The sequence below is a fragment of the Lonchura striata genome, chromosome 2, assembly GCF_050655825.1.
Source record: "Lonchura striata isolate lonStrDom1 chromosome 2, ASM5065582v1, whole genome shotgun sequence".
NCBI lineage: Eukaryota > Metazoa > Chordata > Aves > Passeriformes > Estrildidae > Lonchura > Lonchura striata.
The window spans coordinates 29,554,934-29,573,270 of record NC_140704.1 but is presented as its reverse complement, the minus strand read 5'-3'; the positions used below and the strand labels follow the sequence as shown (position 1 = coordinate 29,573,270).

The 18,337-nt window shown below is 36.6% G+C and overlaps 2 protein-coding genes across 7 annotated transcripts in view; one reads left to right on the top strand and one right to left on the bottom strand.

Moving 5' to 3' along the window:
• The window catches only part of ANKMY2 (ankyrin repeat and MYND domain containing 2), a 25,711-nt gene extending 23,225 nt beyond the window's left edge, over window positions 1–2,486 (top strand). Inside the window, exon 11 of the mRNA XM_021538308.3 lies at window positions 102–2,486. The gene's annotated coding sequence lies outside the window, so the exon portion shown is untranslated. The remainder of the gene's footprint in view (window positions 1–101) is intronic.
• LRRC72 (leucine rich repeat containing 72) lies at window positions 419–18,337 on the bottom strand. Of its 6 annotated transcripts, XM_085567612.1 has the most exons (9): window positions 18,293–18,336; window positions 16,737–16,810; window positions 13,298–13,367; window positions 11,211–11,292; window positions 9,826–9,939; window positions 5,577–5,666; window positions 3,537–3,698; window positions 2,295–2,322; window positions 419–799 (listed from the first exon to the last, which is right to left on the bottom strand). In XM_085567612.1, the coding sequence occupies exons 1-9, from the start codon at window positions 18,314–18,316 to the stop codon at window positions 634–636; spliced, it is 810 nt and encodes a 269-aa protein (XP_085423738.1). In that variant the 5' UTR covers window positions 18,317–18,336; the 3' UTR covers window positions 419–633. The 6 variants fall into 6 exon arrangements, with proteins under 6 accessions (XP_085423738.1, XP_085423734.1, XP_021393986.4 ...); XM_085567608.1 differs by lacking the exon at window positions 18,293–18,336 and having other exon boundaries at window positions 3,537–3,695; window positions 16,737–18,093; XM_021538311.4 differs by lacking the exon at window positions 18,293–18,336 and having other exon boundaries at window positions 16,737–18,091.

Below are 18,337 nucleotides of genomic sequence, written 5' to 3'. Positions count from 1 at the left end.
GTCAGAGTTTTGGAAGCGTGCTAAAATCCCCAGCACCAATCCTGCTTTCATTCTCTCAGTAGTGGTGCCTTGCTCATTGGAAATCTTTGATTCTCCAACAGGCCACCAGACAACCTCATCTCCATCCTGCTTCCAACAGGAAGTTTGGACTTAGATAAGCTCCAGAGATCCCTGCCAACACAGACTGTCCTGTGGCTCTGTGCTGACTTAGGAGAGAAGGAGGGAACTCAGAAGACAAGCTACAACCTGAAAGAAGGGCTTTGAAATATATTGAAAGCATCATTGACTTTAGGCCTTGACAGACTGAAAGGAGAAATATGTGAGGAAGTGTATGATAAGAAATAAAAGTATTTATCTTTAGTTTCCTAAAAGTTAGTGTGCAGTTCAGTACTTTCAGGTAACAAAATTATGGTAAGAATTGCATTTCAAGCAACTTTTATTATAACATTGCAACTATTTACCATTTGTTATCTTAATTTTTTCATTCTCTATACAGCATATGATAAAAGAAATGTTACACTAATATTGTTTTTTGGAAATTCACTTAACTAGATAGGTGTTGTTGTGTACTTGGTTTATTGAGCTGTTAACCTACTTATAGGGTTAACATTAGAGAGGGAAATTGGTTTTTTCTCATCTAAACTGGACTGTCAGCTTCTCAAGGGGCTCTTCTGCTTTGTTTTTAAGCCATCTTTCTTGACAAGTGGCTACTTTGTTCCAGTCCACAGAGGAAAATTCCATTAGAGATCTTGTCATTGCCCGTACCAAAATTGCATCTTCGGGGTCCTCAAATGGTACTCTGCAAAAAGAACAAAGCAAGTCCATTACCTGAACATTTCCAAACCACTTCAGAACTAATTCACAACACACACTCTCTGGAAAATGAAAGTAGTGGTCATGTGACACTGAAGAGGGAGGATTTAAAAATTTTAAATTTTCAGAAGATTTTCTTCTACCAAATTTAAGAAAGCAGAACAAAATGAAAAAAGGTCAGAATCATGGGATTCTATTTGAAAAAAGATCATGCTATAAATTATTTAGAAAACATTTTTAGTAGACTTAAAAATGTTTCTTTGTTTTCAGATTTTTCCCTCACAAAAGTTGTAATTGTATACTTTTAATGCTGCTTCAATGGACACGATTCAAGTGATTTGGCACCCATTAATGGAAATGCACACTGATTTCACTGTGGATATCTTAACTAGCCCACAGGCAAATATCCATTCTCCAAGCTCTGAATCCAGATCACTGTGAGCTTGTGTTCATGTATCCTGCCACAGCTGCAGTCTGGAAGAGAAAAGCAGCAGATTGGCAACATCCACTGACAAGCAACAAAACCCTCCAACTCACATACAATATTAAAACTATCTTACAAGAACTTGTTTCTTAAAAATGTCCCTGTAGTAACACAACTCATATAAGCCACAGGACTATCTCCACTGAGTATCATGTATTTTTTCACAAAAAGACACCTTGCAAAGCCTCAGCATTTCCATAAATAAGACTCAAGGCAGCTGTACATCCATTCTATCAATGACGACAGCTAACTGCACTGAAGGCAGGTAAGACTTTTAATTTTTCAACAGAAACAACCTGATTTTTAAAGAGCTATGCTCAGACTACTGTTAAAGGATATTATAGGTAGGCTCTTACTATTTCCTTCAAAGCATTTCAGATCTTCTCATTTGTAAAGCTAGAAAGCATAGCCAAGCCTGATACCTAAAGTTTGTAAATCTATTCTTACAAAGTTTGCATCTAAAATGTCATCACATTAAAATGCAACCTTTCTCCTGTCTCAATCCAGACACATAGATTAGTTTTACATTTATCTAATTTATTTACATTTATTTACATTTACATTTTGAAACTGAACAGAATAAAAATAATATCATGTACCAACTAAAAATGTTTCATTCTACAAGTCATAATGCTTTCCAGAGAGTGTATTTTTGAACAGCCAGTCAGGAGAACATTTTCTGGGACATAATACAGAACAGCTATTCTGATGCTCTAATACTTTGAGCATGTTTTTTCTAGTGATCAGTGTTTGATCTTACAAATAAATGGCATTGTTATGTACCCATTTCCAAATGTGGAATACCTTCCAATACTAAGTTTTAGACAACAAACCTAGTGTAGAGTTGCAGCTTTATTGAATACAAAGGCTTGAAACTGTTTCAAAAGCTCATTTTTACTGTACGTTTTCTCTAGTTGGGATATTTTTTAGGTATAGGAAGAGGAGCTTAAATGCTTCAGAGATGCAAAAATAAGAAGACACTGAAAACATTACTTACTTATTTGTGTTATTTCCAAATTCATGACCTATAGGAGAAAGTTCAAATTACGGTGTTAATGGCTGTACAGCAATTTGAGTAGCTGAGAATTGATTGCTATCCTGATTCTAAACTGTTCAAAATAATTGAAAACTAGCACACGATTTGTAATGTTTAAGATAATATTTTATTAAATTTCTGTGGAAGCAAGTATTTGCTGGGTTTTAAGTGTACGTAGTTTTTAAGTTTTTTGTATTCTACTTCCTAAAGACATACACAACCAGACTTTTTCTTTCACAGAAAATGATGCCACTCTAGATGTGTATGATTGCAGGACAAAGACAACTGTCCGCTTTGATAATCATCAGAAAAACAAATTATTAACTATGCTTTTCCCAACCTTTTCAAAATCATTGTTAAATACAGTGCTTTCAGTTTTACTATTGTGATACATACATTTAAAAAAAACTTGCAAGTATTTGATTACTTCCTAAACTTTAATCTACATTATTTAAAGTGCTACTATTAGTGTAGTGCAACTACACTATTTCAATTTCAGTTACTCTCTGTGCACAATGGTGGGGTTTTTTTAATCTTTAAAACATCAAAAAAGCTGACAAGGTTGTGGGGGATTTCAGAGTTGGTTCTGGATTGTGATACAAGTCTTATGTTCCAGGTGGATTCGCCTGCTGTCTTGTGGCAGGATCATACTCTCTTCCAGATCTGAATGTTTTAAGAACTCTAAAAATTGCTTCATATGCTATTATAAGACATCATTAAAATATTCTCAGCTTGGAAAGCATAAAGAGGAATCTGCTTACATAACCAGGCAAGATACATAAAATTTAGAACACTAGAAGAAAATACTTTCTTCAAGAGATTATCTTGTAAAAGCACTAGAGGGCATCAAAACTCTATGATGCTGAGCACTGAGAGAAGTCTACTGAGATGTTTTAAATATAAGTAAAACTAAACACGAGACATACTGACAAAAAAAAAATTCAGTTATCTTTAAAGACAACTCTGTAACTACAGGGTATGACTAGAATTTATCTGCCACAATACTCGCAGTAGAAGGGTTCATGTGTTGCCTGCTGCTGCTACGATTACTTACTTTATGAAGCAAACCAGCTGAGTTATTGATGCATTTATATTTTATTACTAAAACCAATAATGTTTTATCAGATGAATGAAAAAAAACCAAAAACGTTTCTAATTCAAATTACTTAAAAATTTATGGCTTCCTTGGAGCATTATAAATACCTGGGGGCATTATCGGTCTTCTGGCTGGTTGAGTGCATCTAGATCCCACCGTAGTCCCCAGGGATGTGTCTACTCTCTTCCCAAAAGCTATTGACTGCATGACCCAAGCCATTTTGGGGTTATAGAGATGAAGTGCTGACTCCCTTTCTCTTTGTGTAACTACTGTTAAAAGGGATATAAAAAATTTAATTTTATTTCTATCAGTTTAAAAGGCAGCATATAAAAGGTGATTAATATATTTTCTGTGCAGTTTTTTAACAATAATAATGTTAATGACACAATTTCATGGCAATTCAAAATGGGAACATGGCTTTAGGGTGAAGCCCTGTACAGTAAAGTATTTTCTTCTGAGAGCAATAGGATCAGAAGTTTTAAATGAAGATGCTAGAAAGCATGACTTTTTGTGCTGCTTAAATGAGATTTCCTGCAGAAGTCAGTAAAGATTTAAAGTGTCTTTATGAATAGCAACAAGTCTTGATTTAACACCAGTTCAATTCCCATTGGTCAAGTACAGGGAAAACCCTTGGAGTGCAATCAAAATAAAAGTTTAAATTTTTCCTGTTTTGCACTTTAAGAAAAACAACTTTAATTTTTAAACAAATAGTTTAAGGCTGTTAAATTTGGGATGATAGCTTCAATTTTATGAACCTTGTACTAATCTAGTACTTCAGCTATGGAAGAGAAGTCAGCTGAACTTTTAGAACAAGTAACTGGCAGAATCATTTTCAGTTCAGGGAAGTTTTGGAGTCATGGTGTCTAGGGGACCAATTAGGAAGGAACTGCAGTACTCATGCCTGAAGGTAGCAGAACATGAGCACATGTCTTGTGTGAAGGAGACAGCCAGGACTATGTTGCTAATGTTCTACAGATGGTGAAGAAGCTTTGTAATGTTCTAGAGAAATATTTCACTAAATGGAAAGTCCAGGATACAGCTTGATACAAATTACTGCCTCAAATCTTAATCCAGGACTGATTACAGTAGAACTGTATTTAGGAGATGAAGTCCAGGAAGTTTTATGGAAGTGTTTCTAGACATATAAATGCAACATGTATTTTTCAGCGCATTTAGCTTCAGTCATCACTCCCCAGTCAAAATGTGGTATTTTAGTAACAGCCTGACAGATGAGTTAAGCACAAGTGTAACACAAGAGCAAGTGCTCAGGACGAGGGGGGTAGGGGGTACCTGTGCAAAATGACTGTGTGAGCAAATGGGCATCTGGTGAGATCCAGCAACTCCTCATCAGCCCTGGCACCTGCTGGGGCCCATCCACCAGCTTTACTTCATGACAGCTGCACAGCTTCCCAGCACCTGCAGATGTCCTGCATCTGCCTTGCTCAGGCCCCTTTCAGGAAGGTGCTGGTTGTCCTTGCTACTTTCTTACAGAGCTGAGGTAGGAATCAGCTATTTTCTCAGTGTTCTCCAGTAATTTTCAGTCCTGTCAGTCACACAGTTCCCAAAAAAAAAAATCACCAAAGGCGATTTTATGGGTACATTGTGACATGTTTATGGATTCACTGATTTAAATTCTGGCTATTCTTAAGACAATTTTTTTCCTGTAGAATTTACAGTAGACAAGCTGTGAAAGATCTCTTGATAATTTGTGAATATTTATTATATTTGAAAGCTTTGAAAGCTTGGTCTGCATTTACCTTATCAAGAAATGTGCATATATGTACTTAAACTGCACAGGAACATGTACAAACCTAAGCAAGCACACTCACCCATGTGAATACACCAGTCTGACTGCACAGAGGAGGTACATGTTTCTAAGCACAAGTTTTTACCTTTACCCAAATAAACAAGATACAGGGAAAACCAACACAATTTCAAAAGAAAAAAAAAATCAAAAACATTTGACAAAGTGTTTATGCCATGCAAATTCTTTTTGCTTGATAAATCTTACAAAAAACAGGTATCTTGTTCATTAGTTCTCTATCAACAAGATACAGAACAGATAGGATAATTTCACCTGTGTTTCCAAACTGCTTAGAATCAAAAGAAACTGTCAATGCTTAGAGAGAGAGGAAAAATATCCTTACACTTCCTGTCAAGGAGCTGAACTGAAGGAAGGAAGTATATCACATAAAGCCGGTAGTCTGGATCATATGCCAGAGGGTTTTGGAATAGGTCTGCAAAACAAACACAGACAAAAAACCCCAGTGTCACAAAAAAGCAAACCCAGCAAAACAACAACTTTGCAAGGCAGGAAAAATAAAGGTCATTAGGAACCAAAGATTTTGTAGAAAATATTAAATTCAAATTGTTCTTTGGCTGGATAAACACTTTACACATGTGAAATTACTCATCTAAACATGGACTGCAGGAACTGACTTACTGCAGAGTATGCAAAATACCACAGGCAAGAACTGAGTAAAGGTGTCATCATGCACTCCAAACCTGTACAGAAAAAAACACTGAAGTGTTTGCCTTTGATTTTCTTACGTAATGTCAGGTAATGCTTATTTTAAATAGCAATGGTCTTTTAGGTGTGACAGCTTAAAGATAAGACATAAAATTTGTAGCAGGATGGAGGTATTAATATCAGATGAGCTTTAGGACACCTAAGACTTTATCAGAGCTGATATAAGGCTCTATCCCACAGATACAATATAAAATGCAAATACAGAGCCTTCTAATATTTTGACAGGTAATGAGTTTGAAAAGTAAAGAAAGGTAAAAGAAAAATGTTTCAGAGGGTCTAAATTCCTAAGAACCTGGGTCCCAGTTGCTTTCCTCAAGACTGGAGATACCAAGCTCCAAAAGCTCATTAACCTGTATAACCAAACCCTTGCAACACAGAGACAGTGATCAACTGTGCTGCTGCTTTTCCAGGTGTGGAACATGAGCCTAGCTCACGTGCCAAATCAGTTTTTTTAAGTGACAGTGATATCTGAAGCTGATTAAAATAGAAATTTGCTCATTCACAGATGAGCTAATAAACTGTTGTGGGGTGGAACCTATTTTCTAAATAAAAAACCTAATAAAGCTTTTTATCTCCTGATATAAATGGTGTTCTTCTAAGACAGTAAAAATAATCAGGAGGCTGTCACCTTGAGATGAGCAAGGGAAAAATACTAAATTAATCGTTTTTGTAACTACTGCTACAGTCTACAGTCATCTGTTTTTCTGAGGAGAGGCTGTGGCTAATACTTGCTCTAGGGTAAAAAACGTATGTCATTTTAGCAGTTAGGGAGAGGAAGATGGTGTTACAGAAGCAAGTAAGAAATAGTAGAAGAAAAAAGTTGGAAAATATTCCACACAGATTGGTAAACTACAAGATGCAATTTCATGGTCTTCAGGACTGCTGAGAGGGCTCAGTGCTTGATGGGATTTAGCAAGTATTTTGAAGATGCAAGAAGGCTGGAATGAGCCTTTGTCCTCTCCTACACAGAAAACACCTGTTAATGTATTCAGAGGAGAGCTTTTTATTTTAATTAACGAATTTTTAAAATTGCTGTACTTAAAATTAGTAATATACCCACAAGGTGGCAGCAAAAGAAAGTTTGATTTTAACTGAATTACTTTTTCCCTAGAAAGTGTTAATAAGAAAGAATATTATGTATGTATCTGATAAGTCTGTTCTTGAGTCAAGAAAATATATTACAGCACTCCAAAGAGAAAAATTATTTAGAAAGATCTCGAAAAGCAGGACTGTTTGGTAGAGGAATAGAATAAAGATTCAAGAGAGATTTTTCCAAGGCACAAACCAGGTCTCATATTAAACACTTGTGAATCTGGATGCTGCTTGGACCATGTCCCTGCTCAACAACACTGATTTGTAGGTTTGTTTTAGAGAATGTGCATTTTTCTACTACTCATTTTTACTATAAATTCAACCATTGTACAGATCAAGATGGTTTTGTGTTACAAAACATCTGGGATCAATTTTTGGCTGAACTATCTACTTTCTTGTCAAGGTCATGCAATTTTAGTTGTACAAATTAGGATAATGCTTTCCTCCTCCACAGTTTTGTCTGTTTTCTCTATTTAGAGTGTAGGAAAACAGTGTGCCTCTGCCACATGGGGCAGAAACTTAGTGAACAAGAGAGTTTTCTGAGGTCTAGCAGCAGGATGTTATCAGCTGTGGACAATAAATCAATTGAGGCAATTTACAGAGTATGTAACAAAAATCTTGATTCCAAAAGGGAGATGTGAGCACAAGGTGAGCCCATAAAGAAACACTCTGGATCTCCCAAAAGGCTGCAGTTGTAGGCAGCATGAGCAGTAAATCTTTTGAGGCTGAGTGTCTTCCCTAGACACCTGATGAAAGATGGTTGTTATGTTACATATCCAGTGCAGGGCAGTGGCTAAAATCACAAGAGAGACTTCAGGAAGAGAAATGCAACATTTTGGCAGCTGGATGCTACTCCTGAAGCAAACAATAATAGTGTGTTTTAATAGTTCTATTGTCCCCAAGAGCTACAAAATAAAAAAATGTTTTTAAGCATCCAGGAGCTCCACTGAAGGCTAGCAAGTGACTTTATTTTTTTTTTTAATCAGATTGGCAATAAAAAAGACCTCATAACAGTGAGAAGTCTCACTGGTTTTGTTTTATAAAAATGAGTTATGTGCACAGCCCTTTGCAAAGCTACACAGTGCAAATTCTGCACCCATTTAATATTTATTAATATTGCAAGAAGGCAGATATATTATATAGTAACACAATATATAGGTTATGACTTTTAAATTTTATTTTGTTCATTTACTGATTTAATTTACTTCAAATGTGACAGGACATTTTATTAAACCAATAGAGACCTGTTAATTTGAGAATTCATTATTACAAAATCCCCTTGAAGCAAAAACATTGACAGTTTTTTTCATGACTCCTAAGGTCAAGAAGGAATGATTTAAAGTTATGGTTATTAAGGTTGTTAAGCTTCTTCCATTGATTACTGTTTACTTTTGTACAAATCTTTGAACTAAACAACAATTTTTTTTAATTAGGGTAGATCAGTATATTATATATATTGTTTGATTGTTCTTTCAAAGACTTCCTTTTCTATGGTGGTGGCTGGTCCAATTTGCATGCAATTTTCACCATGCCTTTGTAACTGCCATTTATAATAACTCAGCAGCACTTTAACTATCTGCTATGTCCTTGCCACACATGGTTGCAACCAGTACAACAAACTTCCTGTGCTTGTTGAAGCTCCTTATTAATTTGTATAGCTAACATTAAATTCAAGTGACTGCACCATTCATTCATAGGATGTCTCTCCAGACACTGACTAATCACTTCAAACAACTGCATTCTTAAATGGACACCTTTTTCTATCTTGCATATAATGACAAGAATTGCAATAGTTTGGCTGGCCTGTTGTTTTCCTAAATACTTGATTTGTTTTTCTTAGTTTTGGTTCAATTAAAACAATTAAAAGTTTAATTTTTCATTCATATTTTCCTTTCCCACAATCACACATTCAGTTTTCTGAATGCTTAAGGAAGTGTTACGGGCTGGTGACATTCTGACATTCACCTCTTTAACCATGTTACAAAGGCACAAAACTTGTTTACTGTCATATTCTCTAAGTACTAAGCATTTGGCATGATCTATGATGATCTGTGTTGACATTCCTTTAGGAATTATGGAAAAAGACTGCTTATATTTTCACTTTCAATATCTTAATAGCATATAATCCTACCTTTTCTGGAGGATACTTCTAATGTTGTAACTTAGTGGCACCAACATTGTCTTGTACAACTTCATTTGAAATTTCAGAGATGGTGCAATTTTCATTTTCAGCCAGTGTATCAGAAAGCATGCTCCTTAACAGACATTGTTATGAATAATACCTAAAGTACATTTATTCTTAGACTATAGAAATCCAGTCGGCCAAAAAAGATGCAGAAAGGAAGTTCTATAAGAAAGAGAATTAATGAGGCAGGAATTCGGGCTCTATAACCTATCACTCACCGTCTCAACAGCAGTAACACACATTTTCCAACTCCTTTCACCTCTATGTTAATCTCACCCTACTCCTGTGTTCCATTACAAAGAGGCAGCTGTAAACTGCTTAGACGCCCTCCAACCTATTCATCCAAGCTACTGGCAGCCAGAAGCCAAAAAGTTAACTTCTGAACTCTCTTAGCAGATTTTCCTCAGTTGAGGTACTCTTTGTGGAATTTTCATGTCTTGGAGATCTCTTTCTTCTGTCAAATTTGGCTGAAATTGCTAATTATCTTCAAAAGCTATTGGCAAATGATGTGGAAATAGACAAGAAACATCCTGATAAGAAACTAAAAAGCTACTACTTGCTGTTCTGCAGAATAAAAATAAGGCATTACTTAGAGTCTGCAAGCTTATCATTCCTTTCAACTCCTTCACTGTTTTGCCAAGTTTTTTTAACTCGTTGTTGTGAAGAAACAGAATCTGTAATGAACATAAGTGTTTCAGAGCACCTGAAAAAAATGAAAAATAATTAATCATTCTCACCCTAGTTGCCTTTATTAGAACATTATTTTATTATTATGTACACTGAATTTGTTTTTTAGTTATCTATGTATGCCTGCCCTTTGCTAACACTTTGTATGATATGTTAATTAAAAAATAAATTAAAGATATTTCAGTATCCTTTTCACCTTTCTAGTCACATCCTTTAAGCACATGCCTATCTTTTTCTCATTCCATTTTTTTCCATTTGTCCATATCACCCTTGCATCAACAAATCAGTCTCAATTGCAAACTCTCTTCTACCTCCCTTCATTCCTCCTATATCCTTGTAATCTTTGGTTAATTCACTTCTTTTTACCTTGACCTAATGTTACCTTTGCCTCACAAACAATAGTATATCCTAATACTACCTTTGTCTCACAAGTAGTAAATAGTGCATTCCTTAGAAAATAGTTCTGTTTCAATTAATTATTGATGTATTAAAAAGCTATTACAAAATACTGTTTTGACCCACATCCTCAAGTTTTGACCCACTCACATCAAGTGTCCACATCCTTATACAACAAGATTAGAAATGTCATTTTCCAAATTATATACAGTATTTTATCCACATTTATCTACTAATGATAACCTTCTGTTGATCTGTATTTTATCATTTTTATTGTCTCTTGTGTCCCTGTTTATGTCTTTCAAAGATAAAGTTTCCTTGAGATCTCACAGAAACCAATCAACATCATTTCTCATCCAGCATTTTATAGGAACAGAAAAAAAATATTAACATTTAAAATGTCTAAAATATTTAGAAATGTATTGAGCTTTGGCCTGTTCATTCACAAATTTACAAGTCTGGTAAAGCCATTTTAATCTACAAGGACAAGCAAAACCAAAATAGAAGTATAAGACAGATGCATTTTTAAAATAAACCAAGTTTGGCAGTAACTTTGGAAAATACTTCTGGTTATAAATTCTCACTATTAAATATGATCATGTGAGATCAAAAATATTTCACATAGTTTTGTGAAATATATAATATTTCCCAAAATAAATAAAGCTAATGACCTCTCATCCCTTAAACCAGAATAAATACATCATCTTATTGTCACTCAGGTATGTTGGAAAAATTAAATATCTAATAATTAACATGTTTTAATTATACATACATAGGATCTTTCAACCAATAAGTCACTTGCTGTAATGCAGTTTTATAAATTTGAATGCCAATACAGAAAAAAGAAAGTACAGGCCTCTGCTCAACAACTTAAAAAGGGAAAACTGGTACCTGATATATCTGTCAGCTCATTATTGTTGAGATAGAGTTCAGTCAAGTAATAGTTTTTGATCAAGAAGGTTAAATCTTTGATCTGAAATTAGAGTTAGGCAAACTGTTATATGTCACTCTGAATGTGGTGTTGGAGAATTATAAACGTGGCCCCTTGAAAACTGTTTAACCACAGGTAGTTTCTTATATTTCTGTTTAAGACTCTTGGTTTAAGGATTCTCTTGACAACTGAACCTTCATTAGAAGTACTAAGTACAAATAAAATACAAGCAGTAGAACCTTACCTAATTTTTTGAACTACACATTTAACATTTGTTTTTGAAAACAGATTTCTTTGACTAACTGGTCTCCACATTTTCTCTTCCTTCTATTCATATTTGAAATATTTTTTATTGTTAGAAGACCCTTGTAGAGCGTAATAATTCTATGTTGACTTAAGAATATTCCTGAAATGTATTGTTTGAATAAACTCAGCATCTTGTTTTGAAATTGTTTTTTCACCAGCATGTTCAAAGAGCACAGATTTGTTCTTATTTACCAGAAATGTCATCTAATCATATTTAGAGAATCAATTGGAGTTATAGGAAAAAAAACCAAAAACAGTATAGGTATGGGTGTATTCCCAATAAGGAGTTATCTTTAGTCCCTATGGAATCCTACTTTCTTGTTTGCAGAAGTCAAATCCAATACACTTTTGGATCCAGTGCAAGGTTAAGCATCTGCAGTGGGATAGCAAGCTGTCCTTCATAATTGACAACTGGGAGTACTAATGATGATAAAGTTTTTATCCTACAGTTTAAATGCAAGAACAACAAACAGAATTTAATTCCTGACTCTGTAAATTCTGTGACAAAAAGTAATTTGTTAGAAAGGAATTATTTCAGTCCTTGAATTTTGCCACTGACTCCAAAATAAATGTGTTTTGCTCTGTATATTAACAGTACCTGAAAGGTGGAAGCAAGAGCATAAGACAGAATTTCCCCACTCCCTTGTACAATGGTTTTCCCTATTTTTGGCAAGTTTTGTTTTCAGAATCTGAAGTTTGCTTCTTTCTCTGATAAAATTATTGAGTGCAGAAAAATATGCTGCTCCTATTGAGGCATTTCAGTAAGACTTTTCCTGTGAAAAGCCACTGAGTGACTCCTCCACACAAGCTATATAGAACAACAAAAGAATATTGTTACTGCTTAGGTAGGAAAGTGAGATTTGTGCAAAACTCCAATTTATTTATCTTTTTTGATCAGCAAGATCAACTTAGTCATCAGGTCATTACTTCTTTTTAATGTCCTTTAGCTATACAAGGAAAAGCCCTATTATACCTGTGATTTTAGTTTAACATTTTAATATATCTCTACATTTGCTTTTTTCAAAAATAGTTAGTAAAGTAGAGAATTGGACATAAGATGCCATATAACTGCCTGGGGCAGCAGATATACATGTGCTCTGAAGGGACATGGAATGAAAATTTATTTTTTTCTACTGCTCACAGATCTATTTATTTGTCTGAGCAAGCAATTCTGGAGATGGAAAAATTTGGGCTCATTGTGAAAGTCATGTAAACCACTGTACAGTAACATAGTTATATCTTGTAATCCCTAGAACTGCAGTGCTGTTTCCTGTACACAGGAAGAAGCTTATTTCACAGAGCTTTATGCCACTCTTGTGTGCATGACATCAAAAAGGAGCGTCACCTCAACCAGGAAATAACCTATGCATGTCTGCAAGAAGAGCCATGCATTTCCTGCAATCCACTCCTGTCCTACAGCCATGCCACCCCTCAGCCTGTTCCAAGAACTGCCTGCTCTTATCACACTGGGAGCTCAGGAATTAGCACAAAACCTCAGCTCCTTAAACAAACAAAATTTATAAATCTGACGTGACTCTAAAGGAAAATACATAAGCTTATACTCTGTAATGTAAAAAAAAAAAATCATATCTGTTATATTTGACAGCTAAATTAGCCTAGAAATTAAAAATAATCTCTTAGTTTGACAATATATATAATACTTTATGCTAGAAAAGACCACAAATTTATAATCATGGAGTACAGATGCATTGTTCAGCTCTTTAAAGGAATATCTTTTTACCTTATTGTTGTTAATCCACAAATACCTTAATCTGCGAAACTGTGATAGACTTGGGATACTTTTTAGTCCTCTGGTGGAAGAAAAAAAAGGGTAACAAATTTCTTAACATTAATAGTGCTTCCTAATTTGAAAAAATATTTTAATTTTCCATAAATAATATTAGACAAGAACTAGAAAGGCACACTTCCTTAGAATTTATGGAAGAGAAAGACAAAAAGAGAAGGTGGCAGAGACAGTGTAAGCACTCTGCACACCTGCAAACATAACAAGGCAGCAGGTGGTAAAGAAACAAGAACAAAAAAAGTGATACATCAATTGCCTTTCCATAACAGCATGAGTTATGAGTCTGAGTCACATGTACTTTGCACTTTGCAGAAATCCTGCTCAGAGCACAGGAGGAGAAGTTTGGCACCCTGGGGACATGAAGCTAAAAGCAAAACTACTTTGAAGATGCAGCGGGGATTGTCCATGCACAGTGCCAGAGTAGCCAGCAGAAGACAGACATCAAGCATGCCAATGTGCTTTTTAAAATTATTTTTCATGATAGTGTATATTGTGAACTTTTGCCTTTTTTCCACTCCTGCCCTATTCTCATAGAAACTTAGTACATCCACTGAGGCTGAAACGATCTCCCATTATGTGCTAGTATGGTTTTATGTTTAATTGTGTATCTAGCACTTTGAGCTTGCTAGTGAACCATAAATAAAAAATTACCTGCTGACCAGAAAATATTAGTGAGCTGCCAAGTAATTTTAACTAACTGCTCTTCTTTATTTTCATTGCTATAAATAAATGCTCTTAATTTCCACTAGAAAAATTATAGATTACTTTTACCTGACAATTTTTAATTGCCATAATAAAAATTTTCTTGTGGATTTTAATGTGTTGCAAGATGAAGGCCAGTGTTTCAGAAAGTAACAGGACTGATAAAAACTAAGCTCACATCATCAGGCTAAAGGAGTGTTTGTTTTCCAACTGTGAAGTCTGGTCTCTATCTTTCCATGTTGTCTTTTTATTTGTAGGGTTGTTTTTTTTCCAACACACCCTCCAGGTACAGACAAAGGGAGGGTGGATGCCTTTTCTCATCTTACTTTTGCAAATGAAAAGTCTGTCAAGAGCAAACACTACAAAGTTGAGGCACTGTACTTTTAGTCCCTTGTATTACTGAGAATCAGATTATCCTCTCATGATGCTACTTTAAACTGTTTCTTTGGCTTCTCAGATAAGCCATAAAAACTAACCCTGCAAATACATACTTAATGTACCTACAGTCACAAGTAACAGAAAAAGACATTACTGCAAGTAGCAGGGACAAGCAGATGGCTGTTGACAGGACATACAGAGCTCCTATCCAATTCTCCTGTGCATCCCTGAACTACATTTCAGGTAGCAAAGCCAAAATTTCTTATATTGTTGGTCACTGCCACTCTCTAACTAGTTTACAGCTTTACATTTAATTGGGTTTACTCCCTGTCTAGTAACAGCCTCATTTTGATTATCTCCAAGCCTCAAGCTGTTGGTTTTTTGGTTTTGGTTTGTTGCTTTGTTTTTTGCTTAGGTTTTTTTTGGGGGTTTTTTGTTGGTTTTTTTTCATATTAAGGCATTTAATTTGCCCCAGGTAGAGCTTAATTCCTCTAACATTTTAAAAGAGCCTGTCCTTTTCTACATGCCTTCCAGACTTTGTATGTCTTTTATAAACTGATCCTTTTTGGCCTGCAGCACTCTTTTTCTACCTACTGCTAAGTTAATCAGTTTTCCTGGGATGACAGCTTTCAGTGTCCAAAATACATTGCTTCATGTCCCTTTAATAGTAGTGGTTTAAAAATATAAACTCGTTCCCTCTTATTTGATTGACTTTAATTTTTTTCTATTTTCTTATTTCAGCTAGCAGAAAAATATGCCAAGCCAACACTAAAGGAGGCATGATCTGATACTGAGCTTGGCTGGGGCTCAAGTTTATATAAACTGATACAGAATAAAAGGAGTTCACTTCTATCCAATCATGAAAGAATCCATCTTTTATGATCTTTACCAAAATGTTTTAATGGGAAGACAGAACACTATGCCATGTGAGCATTTCTTTATATTCTATAACAAAAAAAATACCTGAAAGCCAGTGAGAGCACACATTTAAGCATTTAAAAACAGAAATACTACAATTAAGACTGTATACATAGTCTTAATTCTTTACATATGTGGTATAATAATTGTATTGTTTGGAAAGTATGTATATATGCACCTTGTAATTTTCTCATTATTGAAACTTCTCCCTTAAATTTTCCCTTTTTTATTCTTTTTAAAATGCACATTTAAAAAAATTTGACAGTAACTGTATGTTTTACCTCACAAATCATCAAATACTTGCTTGATGTAAATCACAAGATGTGATAAAGAATTTAAACATATAAGTGAGCACATTTAGATTTTCAAGATCATATAATTTCCACTAAAAACAAACTAGACAACACTGGAATCCCTTAAGACGGTTTGGTTTTTTTTTCACTCTGGACCAAGAGACCTTGAAAACCTTGTCCCTGAATGATTAAACTACATTAGTTTTTCTATATGCTACCAACCATGTGAGCAGTGGATGCAATTGTGAGGCTGCAGACAGGTATGCAACCCTTGGAATTGTGCCCTGGCCAGAAATTCAAAGCACGCTTTCCCAAAACTTTGAAGTATGCCCTGTCATGTATCCATGCCTCTATGGCAGCCTCTCAGCATGTTCATAATACAACATACACCTCTATCAACCTAGATCACCCACAGGTTCATGAAAGTTTGCCTTCCTTAACTTAGCACATCTTCTTCTCTTCATCTGCCCTACATCTCAAGCTGTTTCATTAAGCTCTCAAAGATCAGCTCTCTCATCAGTACTGCTTGTCCAAAATGTATTCTTGTGCTTGTATTCATGTTGCCCTGCCCTCCCTTCAGTTCTTAGCAGTACAGATGCAGGTAATTTCAAAGGTGGTACCACTGAATTTTGCCATTGCAGTAACACATTTCTTCAGAAATTTGGCAGTTCCTAGACTGGGCAGATCCATGTTATTTCATTTGCCTTCTTGATACTCCTTCCACCCAGCCTTATGAGCCTGTTAGAACAGGCAGAGATCAGCCCACCGGCTCTTATTCCTCTGCTCCTCATGGCAGAAATTCATGTACAACTCTGTGAACTCACAGACTCTCAAGCAACTCTGGGTTGCTGGAGACAGATTGTGTATCTAGGGATGAGGCTGTTAGCTGTGAGCACAGTGCTGCTGTGTGTCTGTATACCTTTACCATGTCTTTATTCACATGTATGGACTTTGTAAGAATATGATTTACTGGTATTTCACATATAAACTATTTTCAGAGAGTTCCTGATAGAGAAAGCAATGTGAAAGACTTCCATTTACTGCATACTCTTAGTAAAAGTCAAAACAAGGAATATTTTACTTACTGTCTAGCCAGATACAGTGCTACGACATCCACATTGCTCTTATAGCCACAAATCTTCCACTGTTTTTCTATTGCCTGACAGTATACAGTACACAGTACATTTGTCAGTATAATATGCTGCATCACTATGGATTCATTACATTGTAACATATGTGAACTCAGCGTTTAAAGTAACATGTAGACCAAAATACATGTATCACAGCACCTTATTACAGCAAACTGTGACGTAGTCTAAGAGAGACAAAGAAGTATTAAATTTCCAGTCTCTTATTTTAAATTGATAAAAATAGTCTGTTAATTAAGCTACATTTACACTAATTTTCTTTTCCTGTGGAGAATCATAGTTGGTAGACATGAAGTGAGAAACTAACATACGTTAACTGGAGAATTGGCTTCTCACTCAGATCAGCTAACCCAGTACTTGTGATGAACAAGGAAACTGCTTACTTTGCATTACAGTTGCAACTTTACTTTATGCAGCTTTACTTTAAAACTATGCATGTGACCTTTTAAAACTAGGGATCTAGAAAACTCTGCTTGTACATTTAACATTGAAAAATGAAGACACAATTCTTATTTTCAGAGTGTATTACTTATGTGTCGTAACTTGCAAAAGCAACAAAACCCATTAACATAAGAATTATGGATCTCTTTTACTAGTGGTTAATAAAAACTAAAATGCATATCAGAATTTTTTTCTGATACAAACCAGTTTTAACCCAGTTTTTCTGGGTTAATACATGAGCTATTTTGCGCAACATCATTATGACCACTACTGTTTAAAGTACAAAATTCACAAGAACAAAATGGCTTGGAAACAATGATAGGCATGTTGAGAGTGGCCTGCCTTGGCTGCACAACCACTCCAACGTGTTCTGGGTGTACTAAGCCTACACAAAAGAACTTGCGAATGTGTGGGACCTGTGGCACTGCGGCTAGAGGCAGCCAGGCACACACGCAGGGGTGTCTGCCTTTTGCCCAGAACCCCGCACGGCCAGCTGTCAACTGCACGTGTCGGGAAGGACAAAGGTCTCGAAATAAATGGCCATAGTTTTGTTACTATACGTGCAAAATCTGCCCATGGCACACCAAGCGATCTCTGAGAAAAGCAGCAGTGAGACAGCCCAAGTGGGGTGTCAGGCCCCGCCGTGCGGGCCCGCGATGCCGAGTGCGCAGCGACAATGGGGAAGGCACGCCCGCGGCACAGAGCACCAACCCGGGGCCGCGGCCCCAAAGATCGGTATTTCCAGTGCTCCGTTATGCGACATGCCATCCTCTCCCCACGCCGAGCCCGTCCCTGCCGGCCCCAGGGGGCCCGGGGCTGCTCAGCCGCTGCCTGGGAAGGCCAGGAAGGGCTGCACCGGCTCTCCGGGAGGCTCCGGGCCGCCCGCGGCCGCCCCGGGGCCGGCGGGGAAGGCCGGAGCGCGCCTCGCCCCGGCGGGCGGTGGCGAGCAGAGCGATAGGGCGAGCCCAGGCCGCCGGGGCCGCGCCGTGCCCCGGATCGGGCCGGGCCGGGCCGGGCCGGGCCGGGGGGAGAGCACGGCCGCGCCCGCTCACCTGCCCGCCGGCCGCGGCCGCCATCCCGGGGCCGCGCTGTGGGCG

Coding starts and splice junctions, on each gene's coding strand:
- LRRC72 (XM_021538311.4), bottom strand. CDS start 16,885: ATGTTACAATGTAATGAATCCATAGTGATGCAGCATATTATACTGACA. Junction 11,293..13,297: donor TGTGGATTAACAACAATAAG/GTAAAAAGATAT, acceptor CTCTAATTTCAG/ATCAAAGATTTAACCTTCTT. Junction 3,699..5,576: donor TCAGCTCCTTGACAGGAAGT/GTAAGGATATTT, acceptor CCCTTTTAACAG/TAGTTACACAAAGAGAAAGG.